The sequence below is a fragment of the Hetaerina americana genome, unplaced genomic scaffold (assembly GCF_022747635.1).
Source record: "Hetaerina americana unplaced genomic scaffold, ioHetAmer1.1.p SCAF_7, whole genome shotgun sequence".
NCBI classification, from domain to species: domain Eukaryota; kingdom Metazoa; phylum Arthropoda; class Insecta; order Odonata; family Calopterygidae; genus Hetaerina; species Hetaerina americana.
Genome location: NW_027287316.1, coordinates 73,718,469 through 73,737,075, shown reverse-complemented (window position 1 = coordinate 73,737,075; position 18,607 = coordinate 73,718,469). Strand labels below are relative to the sequence as shown.

Sequence of the window (18,607 nt, the reverse complement as noted above, 5' to 3'; positions counted from 1 at the left end):
ACAAAGCCGCCTTTTCATTTACTTCAAATACTGAATACTTAATAGTATCACAAAAGTCATGGAAAAGTTGAAAGAATACATAAGGCATATTTAATTAGGTAGGAGATGATAATACTAAATTTTCTAACTATAGTTAAAAACACTGACATTGATTACCAAAAGCTATCATAAAATTAATCCTTTTGCTCATCAACTGACCTTTTTTTTAAAAAAAATTCAACCAAGTTACACTGCATTCAACAATCACAGACTAAATTTCTACTTAACATCCTTAATGGGAATCACCCAAAACACTGCAGAATAAACTTCATATGCTAAGGAATGCTTAGGGCCATTTACTCTATACTGCCATTGGCATAATTCATCTAAATGCCACTCAAGAATAGCCTCTTGGGCACTCCCCCACGATTCTCCAGAGGAGAGCTTTTTATATGCAAATATAAAGATAAAAGCAAAGTGAGATGCAATCATGTCTCTTTCTCAGAGCATTAAAAACAATTCTAACTCAAGGCAAAATACCCGAATACAATTAAGCCTAACATTCTTATATTTTATTCACACAGTTCACAATATTTGATAGCCAAATTCGGATATAAAACACATTAGTCAGGGAAAATTTTCAAAGCCAATATTAATCTTTCTAACACAAATATACCCTATGTGTCCACAATTTATTGCTCCCTGAAAAATCACTGTAAGATGCAGCGGTTCCTCCTCTTGAATTAGATTCACAGTGTTGTAGCATACAGAGTTGCTTGATATCACTATGAATGAGCCCATGAGGGAGACACGAACTCTGAACCATGAAAAAATTCTTACAATATTTCTTACAAGGGGCTTAAAATGCCTTACGCATCCCTTCATCCTGGACAGTTAAAAGGTCTTAATCATCTAGAATGCTTGCATGCAAAAACTTAATGCAAGTACTGCCAAACAACTAAGGCCCCTTGAACATTAAGGTATCATGTACACGTTATTTTCAGTAACAAAACAGACCCATTTTGAATGGGCTGATTTCATGCTAGTAACCAAAGAGAATCTCCATAAACATTTGAAGCTCCTAAAAACTAATTGTCAATTTTCACAAACTTCTCCAACATATTCAGATAGAAAAAGAACAACCACATTCTCTATAAATTGCACCTTTTTAAGTACACAGTAGATTCAACTTTCCCACAGATCCATCACAAAATTAAGCCAAGACCCACAAATCCCATAATCATTACAATAAACTTATCATAGCCACATCCACTTTCCACATTAACCATAATTTACCTGGCCAAATCCACTAATTTTTTTTCCTATTCACTCTAACCATACATCAAACATGGCATTTGCCTTTTAGTTATGTCCAGCCACTCCTTTAAGAAACTCTTCCTTGATTCTTCAACGCTGTCATAAAGAATTCCAGACACCACCCTTATTCCACCGCTACTTTATGTTTCGTTTTCTGTTTTCTAGCTGCCTTTCTTGCTGCCAGATTTGGCCCGCCCTCATTTATCCCGGTCAGAGTCCTTCCTCTTGGTCAGTTTTCCCCCCTTGCCACCCTGCCTTGGTGGCTCATCCCTCTTGTTCCTGGGGGATGCCTCATCAGGACCGGAGTTGTCCTTCTTCCCCTTTTTGTTCGAGTGCCAATCACTCTTTTCCTTCCAGCCACCCTTTTTCTGCTGCTTGCCAGAGTGCTCAAACTGCTTCAATTCTGATTCTGCAAGAGTGGTATGGAAAAGTTAATAAAATGCCTCCTGTTAGTTTTGCATCTAGCCTCTCTCTTGCACTACATATATGTATGTGAGTGTATGATTGTACATAAATACATATATACATTTTCACACACACACATATATATAAATATCCTATCCTTTTTCTTTATATCCTATATATTTCCATGTGAATGAATACTTGTTCGCCATATGGCAGGATTTCGTATTTGAATGTGTATTTGGCCAATGTGGCTCATCTCTTTCTTCTGGTTATGCTTACCATGAAACGCACTGTTCCTATCCTTTATGATGTTGTATGATTGCTAACCCACTGTCCTTTCCTCTTATGTGTTGTCTATTTCTCCTTTGGTGGGTGAAACAGCCCCCTGACGCCAAAGAATCGGGGCACTTGATGGCATATAAGACCCACAGATCTCAGTGTAAATTACGTTTCCTCGATAGCTCAAGTGGATAGAGCATCTTCCCAGCAAGTGGAAAGATCTGGTGTTTAAGTCCCAGTCAAGGAAATATTTTTGCGCCTCTGATCTGTTTGATTGCGCCTTCCCCACCTCTCCTGTGTTCGTTCTTTCCATGTGTTCCTATCCCTTTTCCTTGTATCTATTTCCATGTGAATGAATATTTGGTTCATCATATGGCAGGATTTTGTGTTTGAATATAAATAAATATAATATATATATATATATATATATATATATATATATATATATATATATATATATGTATATGTTTCACATATACAGGGTATGACGCTTAAATCTGAACATATTTCAATTTGAATTTCCCGCCATATTGTATTTTCACTGGGAGTCGCAATAGGCATTCTTGAAAGCTATAGGCATCTAGTAAACAGTCATAACCTCAAAATGGCCGATATGTTTCTTACAAGTGCGGAGTACAATCGAAGAGCCACTTTTTTCAAAAGTGTTCGCGCTGGGCATTATATTTCGAAATAGTTTCTTCTGGTACCCCTGTTCAACTGTTCACCATATTGTGGCTAAGTATAATACTTTGGAGAAGTCTGGGGAAGGTTTCGCTGACCCGGCGAGGAAAACTCTGGAGGAAACGCATGCGTGCCTGGATTTAAGCGCCACACCCTTTATTTATGTGTTTCACCCACCACACTTGTATTTGGTGATAACATAGGTCATTACCGAATTCAAAGGGCAAATCATGATAGCAACTCATTTTCTAGATAACCATTCTTGACCTTTTCCGGATGACAAAGTCACATTTATCCGGATTTTTTTGTCCCGTGTGTTCCCAATTACTGCAACCACACTAAATACATATCGGCATGAATTTTTAAAACAGAAAATTACTTTATGTAGAACAAACATTTTTCACTGCCTATTATTTGGGTCATAAAGACATATTAATAACTAATAAATGTCCAAACCCTTGCATGAAAACAATCAAAATAGAATAAAAATATTGAACTTAAAACATACAAAAACATGACCTAAAAAAGACAAAATTGGGTCTGTTTTGAATTTATCCAGTTTTTCCCAGCATAATTTATTCATTATTTTACTGAGATATCTCATTACTTTCCATTTACATAACAGATTGCTTGGAAATAAAACACTATAACACAAGATTAGACATTTCCACAATGTTTTTCATTATACTTACTCCATATGATGCTATTCAGGAACTCTCCAACAAAGTATAGTCCTACAACGATGACTAGGGACATCGCAAAAAAGAGTGCACGTTGCTCCCATGTAAGAACATTAAGAATTGGATATACCCACATTCCAGACTTGTAGAATATAACAAATGTCCTATAAAACAATAACATTTTTGTAGTTGTACACATGCACAAATATAAATTAAACAAGTGGAGACAAAATCAATACATAGACGGAGAAAATTAATAAGTTTTCTCAATGATTTAAAAATTAACTTCATCATTAATTATCACATCTATTACCACATACTGAATTAAACTTGAATTTATATTATTATTTCTGCAATAACGTTTTATTGAATTCAATTATAATAAAAGTGAATTTACAAAACAAACATTTTTGGGATGGAAAAAGTGTGTGAAAGATAATTCAACTTCCATGAACATCAATGATGTAATATCAACTGTAAACAGCTGGTCATGGAAACAATAATTTATTTATCTATGCATGGCAATTTCAATTTATCAAAGTTAAATGGACTCATTTACTTCAATTTTCATATAGTGGAAATTAAATATTAATCAGAATAAAGGCTGAATTGCATTGAATTTTGTCCATTGTACCTTGAACATTCATTATCACAAAATTCTCATTAATTATCTACAACACATATGTAAGAAAAGGTAACATTTTTTTAACACTAAACTATTTAAATAATTGACCATTTATTATGTAATAAGAAAAAATATTCACGATACCAACCATACAAGGTATCCTGCCATGAAAAACAGTAATCCCATGATCCCCTTTACTCGTGAGGGATACTGACGAAAGCAGAAGAATATATCCAGGGTGGAGAACACCAAAATATTTGTGTGCATTACATGGTTTAACCAAGTGGGGAAATATGGGTCCAATGCTCTTGGGAAAACCAATTCTCGATCCACCAACCATATGCCCCAGAATGTCAGGCAAACAAACTGAAACAAAAATGTTCAATACATCTATTGGCAAATAAACTACACAACAACTTTAATAGGCAACTGCTTTCAGGCTCTTTTAATGGACTAAGTACATATCAGAACGGACAATTAAAGCAGAGACAAATTGAAAAAAATGCCCATCTCACGACAATAGTGGGATCTTTGAAATGCCCACATTACTACTCAAAACTCATTCAAGGAATTTCAGGAAGTAGTCATAATAAAAACTGAGCAATTTTGTTTCTCATGATGTTAACATATGTGGATAAAAATAACATTTGAAAACATTGTTAGATAAAACACATGCATTGCTACACCCTGCAGACTTAAAACTTGCAAATTTCAGGCAACTTTAAAATGATATGGGGTTCAGTAGCGTTGGGTTGACATTGTCCAATATTGCATGAAAATAGGCAAACGTAAATTCATATCCATTTTTCATATCTTGAGACTGCTTGACACATATGGAAGGAACACTTGCACTCTGAGCAAGCCCTTAATTATACTCCCTATCCTAGAACTGGTTTACTGACAAAAAGTATACCTATTAACTAGGGTGCTTGGCCAGTTGAGACTATTTAAATAAATGTATTTCAAGTAAATGTGATAGCCTGCGATTGACTTATACATTTATTCAAATTACTGATGACCCAATTAGTGTCAAGATATTTAAGTTTATCCGACAATGATTTAAGTCACCGGCATATCTTTAAAAAATATATATACAAGCAGAACCAAGGCAACAGCAAATGAAATATCAATTTTCAAATAATTTATAGTGGTTATATTGAGCACTAGAAGGGATTTTAACATAAAGCAAGTCTTTGCGTTAACACTAACATTGGCAATTCTGGTCGACTGAGCGAATAAATAATTATCTTTAAAACGAATTTTTCTTGGGTGGCATCTGCAGTCAATTAACATACATACCATGCACCTACACTTATTCTTAGTGCTACCATTAAGTTCCACATTGTTCACAGCAAAAATTATGAATGCATACTACACCATCGGTCAGACAAAATTAAAGAAAGAGCAAGTAGCTGCTAAATACTAAAATTAAGAGTGCAGCCAAATTTACAAAGGTACTCTGGTCAGAATGTTCAACCTCACTGTAAACTTGGTTGAGGGAGGAAATCCTTAATACATTAGAATTCAATAAATACTCAAAGAAATACCAAAACCAAGAATCTTTCAATTCGTAGGAAAATGCGGTATCATAATGCCAAACTTGGCTGTAACTTCAATATTGGCACATCAGCACAGTGTCAGTAAAACCTTGAATTATGATAAGGAGTAAACTTCTCTATCATCATATCAATTGAAATAATATAAAATGCAGTGGGCTGAACACCAGTGGTATTCATCAAGTATAATAATTTATTTTTTTTAATATAAGAATGCCTAATCAGATTCATTCAATTACAATAAGTGATCATCTCTATACTTTCCTTTAAAATGCACTATGGTATTATTAGCCGTGAATTGGTTAATAATGTAAGAGTTGAAAAACCCTAAGAGCAAATAATTATTTAGGTCGGCTGAGAGCTGCTCCAAATTAGCTGAAGTGGTTCCCGGTATGGGGAAGAACGTGAAATTTACATTAGTCTAGATATTACTTGCTCGCAAGTGACATTTTAATTCACCCTTTGGCGATAACGGTGTTTGAATGAGCTATATCCGTCCAGTATACGTAGTCACGTGTGAATTTGTATAAAAACAGTTAATATACCAAACATTATTCAAAGTAAATTTAGATGCGAAATTGTCTTTGAGTAATAAAATGTTCACTTAATACTCGTATACAACGGAATGGAAAATCTGTAAAGAACGAAGTGGAGGGTCAAAGTCCTCAAAACGTAGAACACTTTCCAGCCACGTACACCGCTTATGCTAGGTAGCCTTAAAATAGCCTTCATTAGCCATATACATTTTAGAAAGTTGTGAAAGAAACTATAGCATTCACTACAGTATTATGTTATGAAAAACTTACCATTGACACTGGAAAAGCTACAGAGGCCAACACATAGTCTTTAAAAACTCTAGTAATAGGCTTTTTCTTGGGATTGGTCTCATTGGATCCAAATATATCATTCACCAAACTTACAGCGAAATACAACGTTTGCAGTATCTAAAAAAAATCACATAAGCCATAAAACACTATAAAATGAACGTTTAAATAAACAGCCATCCAATAAAATATAAAACTCACCACATTCCATATAGTTAAAAACTTTAATTTTCCTCCAAAAGTTTTAAACAAAGGGCTTATCTCCGGCGGTATGACTACATACTTAAAATCAAAATATAACGCATATGCAAACTGAGTGAGACCAACAGAATGGATTAGACATCTCAAAATATTTTTCATCCTAGTATTCTGCCCTTGATTTCCTCCAGATTTATTTTTCATTGTTGACGCCGCGTATGTTTCCCCTGCCGTGAATCTGAAAGGTCTGAAATCGGAAATGCCTATGCCGCTTATAAGCCAACGAGTGCCAACGAGTTATCGCCGTGTTTTGTTTTCTTACAAATGTCATCATCAGATGACGGAAGTACGCTGCGTAACGAATTTTTTTGTGGGAGTTTGCACTGGAGCGTCATGCACCATATGTGCGAAAACCATGATATTCCATAATTAAATGCTTGAAAGGTGAGTTATTGATGTGAAAATGCAAGAGTATCATAAATTCTAGGTTAAAAAATGTTTCCGAATAGGTAATTTATGTTTAGCTCCGTCTTACTAAATACAATTATTTCTGCAACCCGCTGTTTTCAATGGTCATTTATCTAAATTAGAAACGTTTTAACTCACTAAAATGTCAAAACTAAAATTTTCTGCACGAAATTACTTTCCATAAATATTAATATCCATGTTATTGTACTAACCAGGTTCCAGTAAGTTAGAAATCCCAATCTTCCCGCTTCATGGAAGGGTATCGGCACAATGTTCTTCGGAATTTTGACAAACTTGTAGTCATTGTACATGGAATATGTGTTGGTTATACAGGGGATAACATGCAATGTTATTCGAAGTACCTTTGACAAGTTTAACTGTTTAACTTCCATGTCTACTCTTAATGAAGCGTTCTCAGTTTCAACTTCAGTATGCAAACCACCTAAAGGAACTTAATAGGCTTCTTGACTTAACACCTCTATGGATGCACTGATGTATGCCCACCTACTAGGAAACATTTAGGGTGCCCTGAAAATTAAAATATATTTTTTTCAGTTTTACAACTTCATCTATTGTGAGTTTTGCGCCATATTGCGTTTTACATAGATGTATTTAATATAAAGGACCATTTATAGTAATTTTAAGGGTTGATGTATGAGCTATGGAAGTCTGAGTGTTCGTTAATTTTTTAATTATATTAAAATTACATTTTTTCCTGGTGCCAATTTTAACTTTCATCGCCCAAAGAATGAGTTTGCCAATTACTGAAAAAAGCTATCCTTTAATTGGGGAAATTTTCTTATTGAAACAGGTATTGCCTGTAGTCTGATATCCTCGCATGTCACAGATTTCTTTTGAATATGTCCCTAGGTTTTCATTCTTTGCTGGTGCTGTATATTAATGCTGTTACTACTTATTCCCTATTAATAAACAGAATTCCTTTTTTGTAACAGTCTAATAATGGCTTACCACACTCGTGCGTCACCAAGTCCATTATTATGTGGAAATTGTGCAGAAATATTGATTGCACTGATAATTTTTGATCATCTTATATTCAATTGCATTGTCAGTAATTGAATTTTGTGATAGGACCGACTGTCATTTTGAACTGAAGATAATCGATCAGCGAGAATAATTTTCGTACTTTATGTGTATACCCCGGGTGGATAAAAACCGTTGGGAACACATTTTGAGGGCTATTAATATTTTTCTGAGACCTATGTAACCAATGGTTATGAAACGTTTGAATTGCGTGCTTTTGCGGTTTGATTTAAATACATTTATGTATAGCATCTCACGTCTCATATTAAGTTGATAACCATTACCAATCAGGTGTACACTTGAATAGTTTTCAATTTTACTAGAAATTCCTTTTCTCATTTGTGGATCTTAAAATTAAAAATTTTTGACCAAAATATGTCCTAGGTTCTTCTGTGATGGAATTTTAGCATAATGGCTAATTATTATTTCAAGTAGCGAACGTGTTGCAAATTATATCATAAAATCCTATTAATTAACCTGATACCATGCACATGAGCCATTTATCTGGTTGAGTGTTTTGAATATTTACTGGTTTACAGAGTTCTTTAATTATTATTCAAAGGGAATGAGACCTTAAATTTAACACTGTATTCTTAGCATCATTTACTCATTCAATTGATACTTCATTCCTAATATTTGTTCCTATGTTCATGAGGTTGAAGATTCTTTCCTATATTACGTATGGTCACATAAATAATTGAAGGCTCTTGAGCTAAAATTTTGCTCTTCAGATTTGGTAATATGGCCCTAATACTCAAATCAGGGTTGCAATAATTAGGAGTTAATGTAAACTGTACAAGGTCAATGTAACTAGGGTGGAGAATGGGATTGTATGAATGTTGTATGTATTGAGGCCATAATGTCATGACCATCTCTACCACTAGAGGGCAGCAGGTTTTCCATTCACTGAGAGAGTTTTTAATTAAGCCCAAATTATTTATTCTAAAAGATTAATAGGATTAAATGCTATGAGGGATGATGGAGAAATAAGTAAGCAAAGCAATGGTATGTTTTAGCCAGTGAGTGAGAGGGAAGGTAAAAAAGACTGGAAATTTCCTGAGGTAACATCCTTTGCAAGATTAACCAATTATTTGGCTAAATTCTGATAAGCATGTTATGATTTTTGATATTTTCACTAACAGGCAGATAAAGTTTTGGCTTCAAAAAAGGCCTTTGGCTTTAAGCCTTAATATTAAATACGCAATGGGACGTCGAAAACAAGCATGGTGTTTGGAGAAGAGAGGATTGTTGGGAGAAATCAAAAGGAGGTAGGAAAGACGGATACAAAGCATATTAATCGGCAGTGGGATGTCGAAGACTGATAGAGGGGAGAATGTTAGGCAAACGAGGAAGGGGCAGGAATTAGATAGGGATGTTGGATGTAATTAAGGGAGGAAGGAAGTATATGAAGTTGAATGGGGGCTTATTGTAAAGTGGGATCTTGTGTTTTGTGAGGAGAGATTGTGTGTGTCCCCTTCCCTAGTTCATTTTTTCTTGTCTTTCTCCATTAGACTGTCCTCTTCACCCTGTTGGATAAGCTTTTGCTATGGAGCTGGAAAATAAAGTATTTCATATATTCCCAAATCTGGTTATTCTTTGTACTTGACTATATCCTCCCTGATGTCACATCTAGGCAACCAAGGGCAAAAATCCTGACATCGGTGATGTTATACCCAGAGGTACTCCACAGCTAAATTGCTAGTGTACCCACACACAGTAATCAAGCCGGAGGTCAGTTTGGTAGCTGATGGTAAAGTTCACCCAGCACTAAGCTCGACGGCATGTGAAATTCACACATCAGAGTAGGGGGGGCCAGTACACATAGGTTTAATTTTTGTGTTGTTTTACTAAAGCATTTGATTGTTCATTCTTCCATTTCATGTTTTATTAGAAATCCAAAACTAAATAGTCTCCCAAGTGTAAAATTTAGTGGTCCATAAATGGGTGGAAGGTTTGTCTTCTATTATGTCAAACAAAAAAATTGATTTAGGTATGGTGATTAAAAAATAAAATTCTCATAATACTTGATCAATTATTGGTCAATAATGGAGTGAGGTTGAGAATGGTTTAAGGTTGGGCTGTGGTTTATCACCAATGATGTTTGTGATGTATCTTGAAGAGATGTCAGAAGAGAGTTTGGAAGAATAAAATGGAGCAAATGTGGGAGGTAGTGGCATAAGATGTATTACGTTTGCAGATGATATGGTTGTGAATGTGGAAGCTCCTCAAACACCAAAGAATATTAATTAAAAATTGGCAATGTTCCTCAAAATAAAGTTAAATACGACCGGTTTCAATATGACTACATCATCGTAGGTAAACACATCTTAAATTTTATTTTGTGGAAAATTGCCAATTTTTAATTAATTATGATATTCCACCATATCACGCTTGAAATGTCTCTTTTTAACCAAAGAAAATGTTTAATAAGGGTTTTAAGAGATGTGTGATGATAATGAATAAAGAAGTGACCAAGTCTACATTAGAAGTGCAGAGAGGATAGGGTTTGAAATGGATGAGGTAGTACTTAAGCTGGTGGATAGTAACTGGAAATTTTAAGGGGGGATAAGGGAAATAATAGCAATAGCAAAGATGGTATTGAACAGAAAAAATTATGAGCAGTATGGTTAACAGCAGGTAGGAAAAGAATTGAGGTGATTAAAAATGTGGGCATAGAGGGAATAAAAAGGGCTGATAAATTGAGGAATGAAGAGGTTTTACGGCATGTAGGAGAAAAGGCTACTATAGTTATTAAAAAGAAGGGAAAAGCACTCTGTTGGCCAATTTCTAAGGCATGAAGGGCCCCCCTGGAGGGGATTTCTAAGATGAGGCTATAGGTAGCAGTAGAAGGAAGAAGAAGAAAGATTGAGCTGAAATGTTGAAGAGGTCCGGAAATTTTATAGAGATCGATTTAAAAAGAAGACTAAGGGCGTCTAGGACTTAAGTGGCAGAGTACTCATGATGTTGATTTAATAGAAATGTGTGGGTGAGGAGAAGACTTTACAATGATCAATGAAAAAGAGGTGATTGATTTGCTTACCATGGGAGCTGCCAAGTGGCAAAACTCAAGGTGCAGATGGGATATTGTACAAGATACTGATGTGCCCTTTTTGTGAGTTTGCCACTTATGCAAAATATGCCTGCAGGCTTGCAGAGTATCTGAGGACTGGGTAAGTCGACCTGCCTCTCAACTTCCAAGGGTGACAAATTTAAGTGCAATAACTACAGGGCAATCAGCTTACTAAGTGTGACTGACAAGCTGTCGGTGGGATGTTCGACCAGCAGGGTGAGAGAGGTGACCAAGAGGAAGATTAAGGGTGTGCAGGATGGCTTCATGGCTGGCTATGCATGCACAGATTTGATTTTTTTTCCTGCACCAGCTAAGGTATGGGTGTAAGAATTGGATAGTTTTGTGCATTTGTACACATAGGAAAGACATATGAGAGGATATTTCCTATGGGAGGTTCAGGAGCTTATTTGGTTAGAAGCAGGGTTCTGCAGATGATGAGAGAACTATGTGAAGGTTGCGGAGCACATATAAGGGTTGATGGGTTCTTAAATGATGATTGGTTTGGAAGGATGAAGGGTGCGTAATGTCGCTGTGAGTTTTCAGCATACCTCTTCATAAGTGCATGTGAGAGAGTGGAAGGAGTTCCTGTTGGGATGCTGATGATTCAGCTTGAAACTGTTGAGGAGTTGCGAAGGGTATGCTTGACAGATTGTATGAATGCCCATCCCAAACAAATATTGAGGTGAATGTGAACAAGATGAAAGTATAGTTTTTTGGAGTGAAAATGGCAGAAGAGAAGTTAAGTAATCATGGGGAGCAAGTACAATGAGATGGTATGCTTGGGAAGGTTAGTGTTGAGAGAATGAAAGTATGGATGGTGAGATTGTATGTTTAGGTAGGAGATGGCGAGCTTAACTATGAACCATGTACAGATTTAGTACTGGTCAGAAGGACTAAACTTTGAAAGTCTGCCTTCCTGCAAATGTATGGTTTGCATGAGGGGAGTGTGTCAAGGTGCACGGGGAGAGATTGAGTGAGGAGGGACTTATTGAGCATGTTTCATGGGATAGTGCGAGTTGGCAAAGAGGAAGGGGGTCACCCTATGGAGACACAGTGGACATTCACCCAGGAACAGGGCACCAAAAACAAAAGGAAGTGTGTGTGGAGAATCATGAATGTGGAAGTGGCTCAAGTGGTGTGCAGGGATAGGGCTAGATTGGAGAAGTTTGTACAAGAGTGAAGCAAATAAGGTTCTGCTGGCTAACCCTTTTAGGGATATGCTGACATGATAAAATTCGAACTCGTAGTCAGCCCATAGGTCGGTTTGGTAGATGTCAATAGGGTTTACCGAATACTCAGCCCAATGACCTGTGAAGTTCACACATCAGGGTAAGGGATTGGCCAGATCCTTTCCCTGTTAACATGATACATGTATACATAATAGAGATCATTATTATATGGAATGTCTTGGCTTCTTACTTCAGTTGCGTAGGTTTAATTTTACATTGGAGGAGCTGTGGACACGTTTAGTCATTTGGTTTTTGCAATTTTTAAATTAAAATTTGCTTTTTCAGTGCCACAATAATATGTTTCCTAAGTAAGAGCTGCGATGGAAAACTGTCTACAATGCACCATTCTTAGTATTTTAATTCCTTTTTCATTTCGTAGGTCACTGTTTGGTTTTTAGTATGATTGAAATAAAAAATGAGTTTTTTTAAATTTTTAACTTGTAATATCAGGCAAGGAGAACACTATAGTGCATGGAAAAATGTAAATGTGTAATTTGAAGTTGCCCTAAATCGTAGTGTCACACTGAAAGATGATAGTTAAAACTGCATTTAATTGGACTTACTTCAATGTTGTTGCTGTAGTCTTAACTAGCTCAAATTGCATGACCTCTCAACCTGCAGTGTTCATCTTTTTACAGAGGCTTGTCTTATTGGATCAGATGTCATGGTGGAATTCTTGGAGTATCAATGGAGTGTCAAACAAATTACACCTGCTGACATACCCAGGAAGGAACAACCACCCAATGATGATCAGGCCCTAAAGGAATTGCAGGAACTCATAGCTTCCGATCCAAATCTCTGTAAGTAATCAGTTGTAGATTACTTGAATTTTTAGTGTATCAAATGTCATATTTTTTTAATTCTACTTGATTAAGGTGAGGAGAACTTCAACAATGATTATCTCCTGTGCTTTCTTCGCGTACGTGCCTTCAATGCTGAGTCTGCATTTCGTATGATATCATGTCGTCATTTCTTCAAAAAGAAACATCCGTGCATTTTTGTAAGAAGTGATATTAGCGACACTCCAAATACATCCCAGGTATGTACCATGGTGTGATAAATGAGTTACCAATTCCTGAAATGTCTTGCGTATTTTACTTATGAGCAAAACTAACCTTAGGCTGGTTCTCCCCCTCCATCCTTTCCTGCCACGTCCACCCGCTCCTCCCGGGATGTAAAAATGTGTATAAGATGGCACTTCATTTTGGTATCTGAAGATGATGTAATACATTAAAACCCAATGAATCTTATCTAGTGGAAAATTGCTACTATCCATTCCTTGTTATGTTCAAATTCCACCACATCATGCCTGAACTTACTCAGTTTGTACAAAACCAGCCTTTTAAAAATTAATCAAAAATATTTTCGATTTTAGGCATTCTCTGTGATTTTTATCTCTTACTGGAACCACAACTTACTGTCATTTCCTTTGTCCCCTAATCCTTTTCGCAACTTCGTCCCTGCTTCTCTCAGTAATGATCCAGCCTTAAGAAGGGCCACCAACCTAAATCAGGATTCATCCAGTAAATTAATTTATTATGGCTTCATTTAAAATCTTGGTTCATTCATCCATTTTGAATTTCACTCTTAGCACTCTATGAAAGCCAAAGGGATTTCATTCAACAAAAAAAAATAATCCCAAGAAATGTCTGAGTGCAATTATTTTGGGCATTGCTACAAATCATGAAGTGAAACCATGGTCACATTTGAAAGGGGTTTAACATGCATGTGCCTGCTATAAAAGATTTATCGTTAAATTAATTTGCAACACACATTATATACCATGTGCTTGTAGTTCTTAAAACTTAAACTTAGTAGAAGGTATGCTTTACATATGTGCTTCATTGTTATTTTATCAATGATTGCAAACTAAATGCTAGTGCTCTAGGAAGAGGGTAACTAAGATAAGCACATAAACTCCAAAACTTATTTCATATAATAGTAAGAATGTATAGGTAGGTAAATTTTTCATGATGCAAATCACTTGGAACTTTTCTAGATTCAAAATGTGCAGAGGAAATCACTGAGCATCGTCACAGATTACACCCGATGTTGGCTGGCATACAATGCGGATGGGGCATTTTTCTGGTCATTTGATATTAATGTGTTTTACACCAAATTGTTACTTCATAATAACAGTAAAACAAAAACCTTTTTTTTCTCCCAGACAAATCTCTGCAAATTTTTTTGTATCTCTCAAAATGACATTTTTGGCAGTAATATCTTACTTCGCTTGTTTCTTGAGAGCAAGTACTCTTGAAACCTACTCTAAAATCCTTATTAAGATTTTCCATGAACAAGCCAGTAATGATTTATTTACTATTTATTCTGTGGCTGGTACTTGGGCTGCTATTTTTATGTCCCCCTGAGAAGGTATTGATTGCCATCCAAACAAGCATTTTCACCTTTTTCCTCTTCTCATCACTCCTTGCAACTGAATACTTTCTTTTGGAATAGTTAGTACATCAATAAAATAATTTTTATAATATTTGTTAAATTATTGAAATAGCATTTTAAATAAATTATGTCAGTTCGATGGTAAATTAATTTTTTAAGTTCTAATATTACTAATGGATTATACATATTTTTCTAGGTATGAGATGATACATATTCCTACTCCAAACAAAGTTATTGGAAAACATTGATAAGTTTGCCATTTTAATGACTTTAAAGTAAGGATTTCATGAGCAATTAGTGGTTTTTCAGCCTGGTAATAGTTATGTATCCTCCTCTCTGGTGATCAAATTATAGTAGGGCAAGATAAAATTTAACCAAAAACTGGAAAAATCATTGCTTTTGCTTAATTTAGACTGAAAAACCCTTGTATACACCATTTATTGTACTCATAATTCTTGGTATTATCATCCATTAAATGTCACTCTGAGGTGCTACTCTATAAATATTCTTTTACTCATTCTTATGATTTCATTTGACTTGAAGGCTCCCATTTTGGTTATCAGTTTTAAGATACATAATCACAGAGTGTAGGTCACAGAGTCCAGTGGGTAGTGCGTTGGACTGCTGACCGGAGGGTCCCGGGATCAATTCCCGGGCAAGGCACTCCGGGCACCTGCAGCTCCACCCAAGCTAAAGTGATTTTTCGGGTACCAGGTCTTCCTGGGAAACCATAACAGGCACAGGGAAAGGAACCGGCCCCCCTACCCTGATGTGTGAATTTTCACACGCCATATAGGGCTTAGTACTGGGTGATCTCTACCATCACCTGCTAAACTGACCTTCGGGTTGAGTACTCTTTATGGTTTTTTTTTAATCACAGAGTAAATGTAACAGATCTGCTTTTCCTTTTGTTTCTTCCCTTTCTCAGGGTGGTGTATGCCTACATAATGTGAACAAGCAAGAAGGATGGATTCGAACTGCTCTCGAAGAAGGTCTGCCTGGTGTCCTACCAGAGAAAGATCCACGAGGTTGTCACACACTCCTCTTCTTCCCAGGCCAATGGGACCCCAATGCATGTCCTTTGATGGAAGGAGTCTTGCTTGCCACACTAATGTCACTAGAAGCAATAATCGAAGAAAGTGGTGGGAAATTGTCCCATCGTAAAGTGATTGGTGAGGCAACTGCATGAAAAATTATTTGGTTATTACAGTATGGAATCTTCTCTCTGTCTCAAACTATTCTCCTGTTTGTCAAGGATTAGCTGACAGTTTAAGAGGTGGATATTTATTCATAAAGGTCTTATTTACCTATTGGAGAAGAGCATCCGTCAGTTTCATTGCATAGGAATGTTTTTATGTTCATTCATCACAGTGTATAAAGCATTCCACTGCCCATAATTATTTGCTTTTACTCTAATGTTTTGGCTAATTACATTGAGGAAACGTGCATTAAAGTCGTAATGTTATACTTTAGTCATGAGCCAGTCAACGCCATACATGCGCGTGAATTTTTTGCAAGTGCTATGTTTGCTGTATTTTCAGGCAGAAGTGAAAATGCAGACAATTCATTACCTCCGGGTGAAACAAATGGTGCCACGAGTGGGAGTCATCCAAAAGATGTGAAGAAAGGAGAGGCGAGAAATAAGATGCATCAGCAAAAGAAAGGCATAATTCCCCCAAAAGTTGTGGCCATTGTGGACTGGAGTGGTTTTACAATGAGTAGATGTGGAACAGCTATGAGTTCTGGGATCAGATCATTTATCGAGTGCCTTCAAAGCTGTGTTCCTGTCCACTGTGAGGGGATCCACTTTGTTTCTCAACCTTGGTATGTTGATGGAGCTTTAAAACTGCTGCGGGCATTTCTGACTGAGAAAACACGCGACAAGGTAAGTGTAATTTGCATTTGTTTAGTTTATGAAGAGGTGCAAAAAAATTCTACGTAATTGGAATTCGTATTTTAGTTGCTGGGTAAGGGGATAAGTGCCTTTCCCTGTGATGTTATGGTTTCCCTGGAAGTTCTGGTAACCTCAAAATTACACAGCTTGTGTGGATCTGAGGATGCCCAGAGGGGCTTGCATAAGAATCGAACCCTGTGTATATGTGTATATATATATCTACTGCAATGTCAAAAGAATATATATATATATATATATATATATATATATATATATATATATATATATATATATATATATATATATATATATATATAATATGTATATTATATATGTATATAAAATGAAAGTCACACGTATTCCAAATTTTTGGTAGCCAACCCACCTTTCCACAAAAGATTCAATTCAATTGAAAGGTGTTTATTTATCCGAGCAGTTATACATAGTTTTAACGAGTAATAATTATAAGAGTAACATTTATAATAAAGCATAACAGTACAACTGACAAGGAAGCCCTGTTATAGGCAATAGGCCTCTTCCACAAAAGAGAGAAGCAGCTCCTATTATATTGAGTCCCGTATCTCCCTTGAGAAAGGTGGTTTGGCCACCAAAAATTTGAAATGCATATGAGTTTCATTTGTGTGTTTCTCTGTGTTTTTAGGGAACAGTCCTTTGTGGTGAAGAATTCTGTTAGAATGCAAATACAATTGGAAAATTGCTGGAATCTATTTATTTTAATTTGTCTGTGTGGTATAATTTGTCAATTTAATTTGTGGCCCTAAACTTGGACCAACAGTAAAAAAAATACTGAGTTAAATTCCCTGGTGGTATTGTAGTATGCAGTATATAAATTTGCTTATTCTGAAGAACCAAATAGAGAATGTTTTGAGATTTGCATATTTTTAATTATTCAATTACATTTTTGTACCTGATGATGCCATATCATAGTGAAACACATAATACCCAATAAATTCTGGGGAAAAGTATTTTTCCCCTTTCCTTTGAAATATGGATCCTTTAAGACCATCTTTAAGTTCCATTTAAAATTTTTATAAATAAAATGAGAAAATACATGATAAGCATTCTCAGAAACAAAAATAAATTAGAGCACGTCTACTTTTTTCCTACCTTTCGCCCATCTGGCTATATTTCCAAGTAAATTATCCTTTAACTTTAAAAAAATCAATCTGTGGTAGGAAGCAGGTTTATGTGTGTGTCTTTGTAAATTTATTTGTTCATGCCCGTGTGTATTGCTTAACTTGTGAATAATGAAATTTAGATGCAACAATTTCAGAGCGTAAAAATCATTCGCCTTGACTGGGACGTCAAGGCGAATGATTTTTACGCTCTGAAATTGTTGCATTGAAATGCACATTAGCGGATGACTCCGTTAAAAGTTACTGTTGCGGCATCTCCCGCAGTTTCTTTGGAATTTAATGAAATTTAGGTTTATTTTAATCTATTTGAAATGTTAATCAACTCTTATGAAAAAATGCATAAAAAATTGGTGTCCCATGACACACAGCGTATAAGTTTGTTCTTTATAGTAATGTGGCAAGTGAGATATGTATCTAATTGTCAACTCTTTCCTTTGTGAAATTGTGTTTAAGAGCCTTTGTCTCATTCTTGACAGATACACGTTCATGGGAATAATCTAAGTCAGCTTCATTCCATGGTTGGCCAGAGGCATCTCCCTGCCGAATTGGGTGGAGACGCACCCCCATTCCACACGCTTACCTGGGCTGATCGTATAATGAAGGCCAACAAGAAGACAGAGAAAGCCGAGCTAGATGGAGAAATTTAATTCTCCATTATTGCATTTATGTGACTGAAATATTATACAGCAGATTGCGATTTGGGAACAAGTAAGGTAGTTGAACAAATGATAAATATAAGTGAGGATTTGAAGAAAAAACATGCAGTACGTCGTTCAGATTATGTATTCACAGCAGCATAATCTTAAG

General features: G+C 35.9%; 2 protein-coding genes across 3 annotated transcripts; one reads left to right on the top strand and one right to left on the bottom strand.

Annotated features, from left to right (window-relative positions):
- Positions 1-212: 212 nt before the first annotated feature.
- On the bottom strand, positions 213-7,415 carry LOC139696142 (androgen-induced gene 1 protein-like). 2 transcript variants are annotated; one of them, XM_071594742.1, is made up of 5 exons: positions 7,225-7,415; positions 6,329-6,466; positions 4,115-4,332; positions 3,354-3,505; positions 213-1,705 (listed from the first exon to the last, which is right to left on the bottom strand). In XM_071594742.1, the coding sequence occupies exons 1-5, from the start codon at positions 7,402-7,404 to the stop codon at positions 1,494-1,496; spliced, it is 900 nt and encodes a 299-aa protein (XP_071450843.1). In that variant the 5' UTR covers positions 7,405-7,415; the 3' UTR covers positions 213-1,493. The 2 variants fall into 2 exon arrangements, with proteins under 2 accessions (XP_071450843.1, XP_071450842.1); XM_071594741.1 differs by lacking the exon at positions 7,225-7,415 and adding an exon at positions 6,548-6,833.
- Positions 6,949-18,607, top strand: LOC139696141 (clavesin-2-like). Its single transcript, XM_071594739.1, has 6 exons — positions 6,949-6,988; positions 12,991-13,152; positions 13,228-13,391; positions 15,678-15,921; positions 16,291-16,634; positions 18,277-18,607. Exons 2-6 carry the CDS (start codon positions 13,017-13,019, stop codon positions 18,445-18,447), a joined length of 1,059 nt encoding a protein of 352 aa, XP_071450840.1. The 5' UTR covers positions 6,949-6,988; positions 12,991-13,016; the 3' UTR covers positions 18,448-18,607.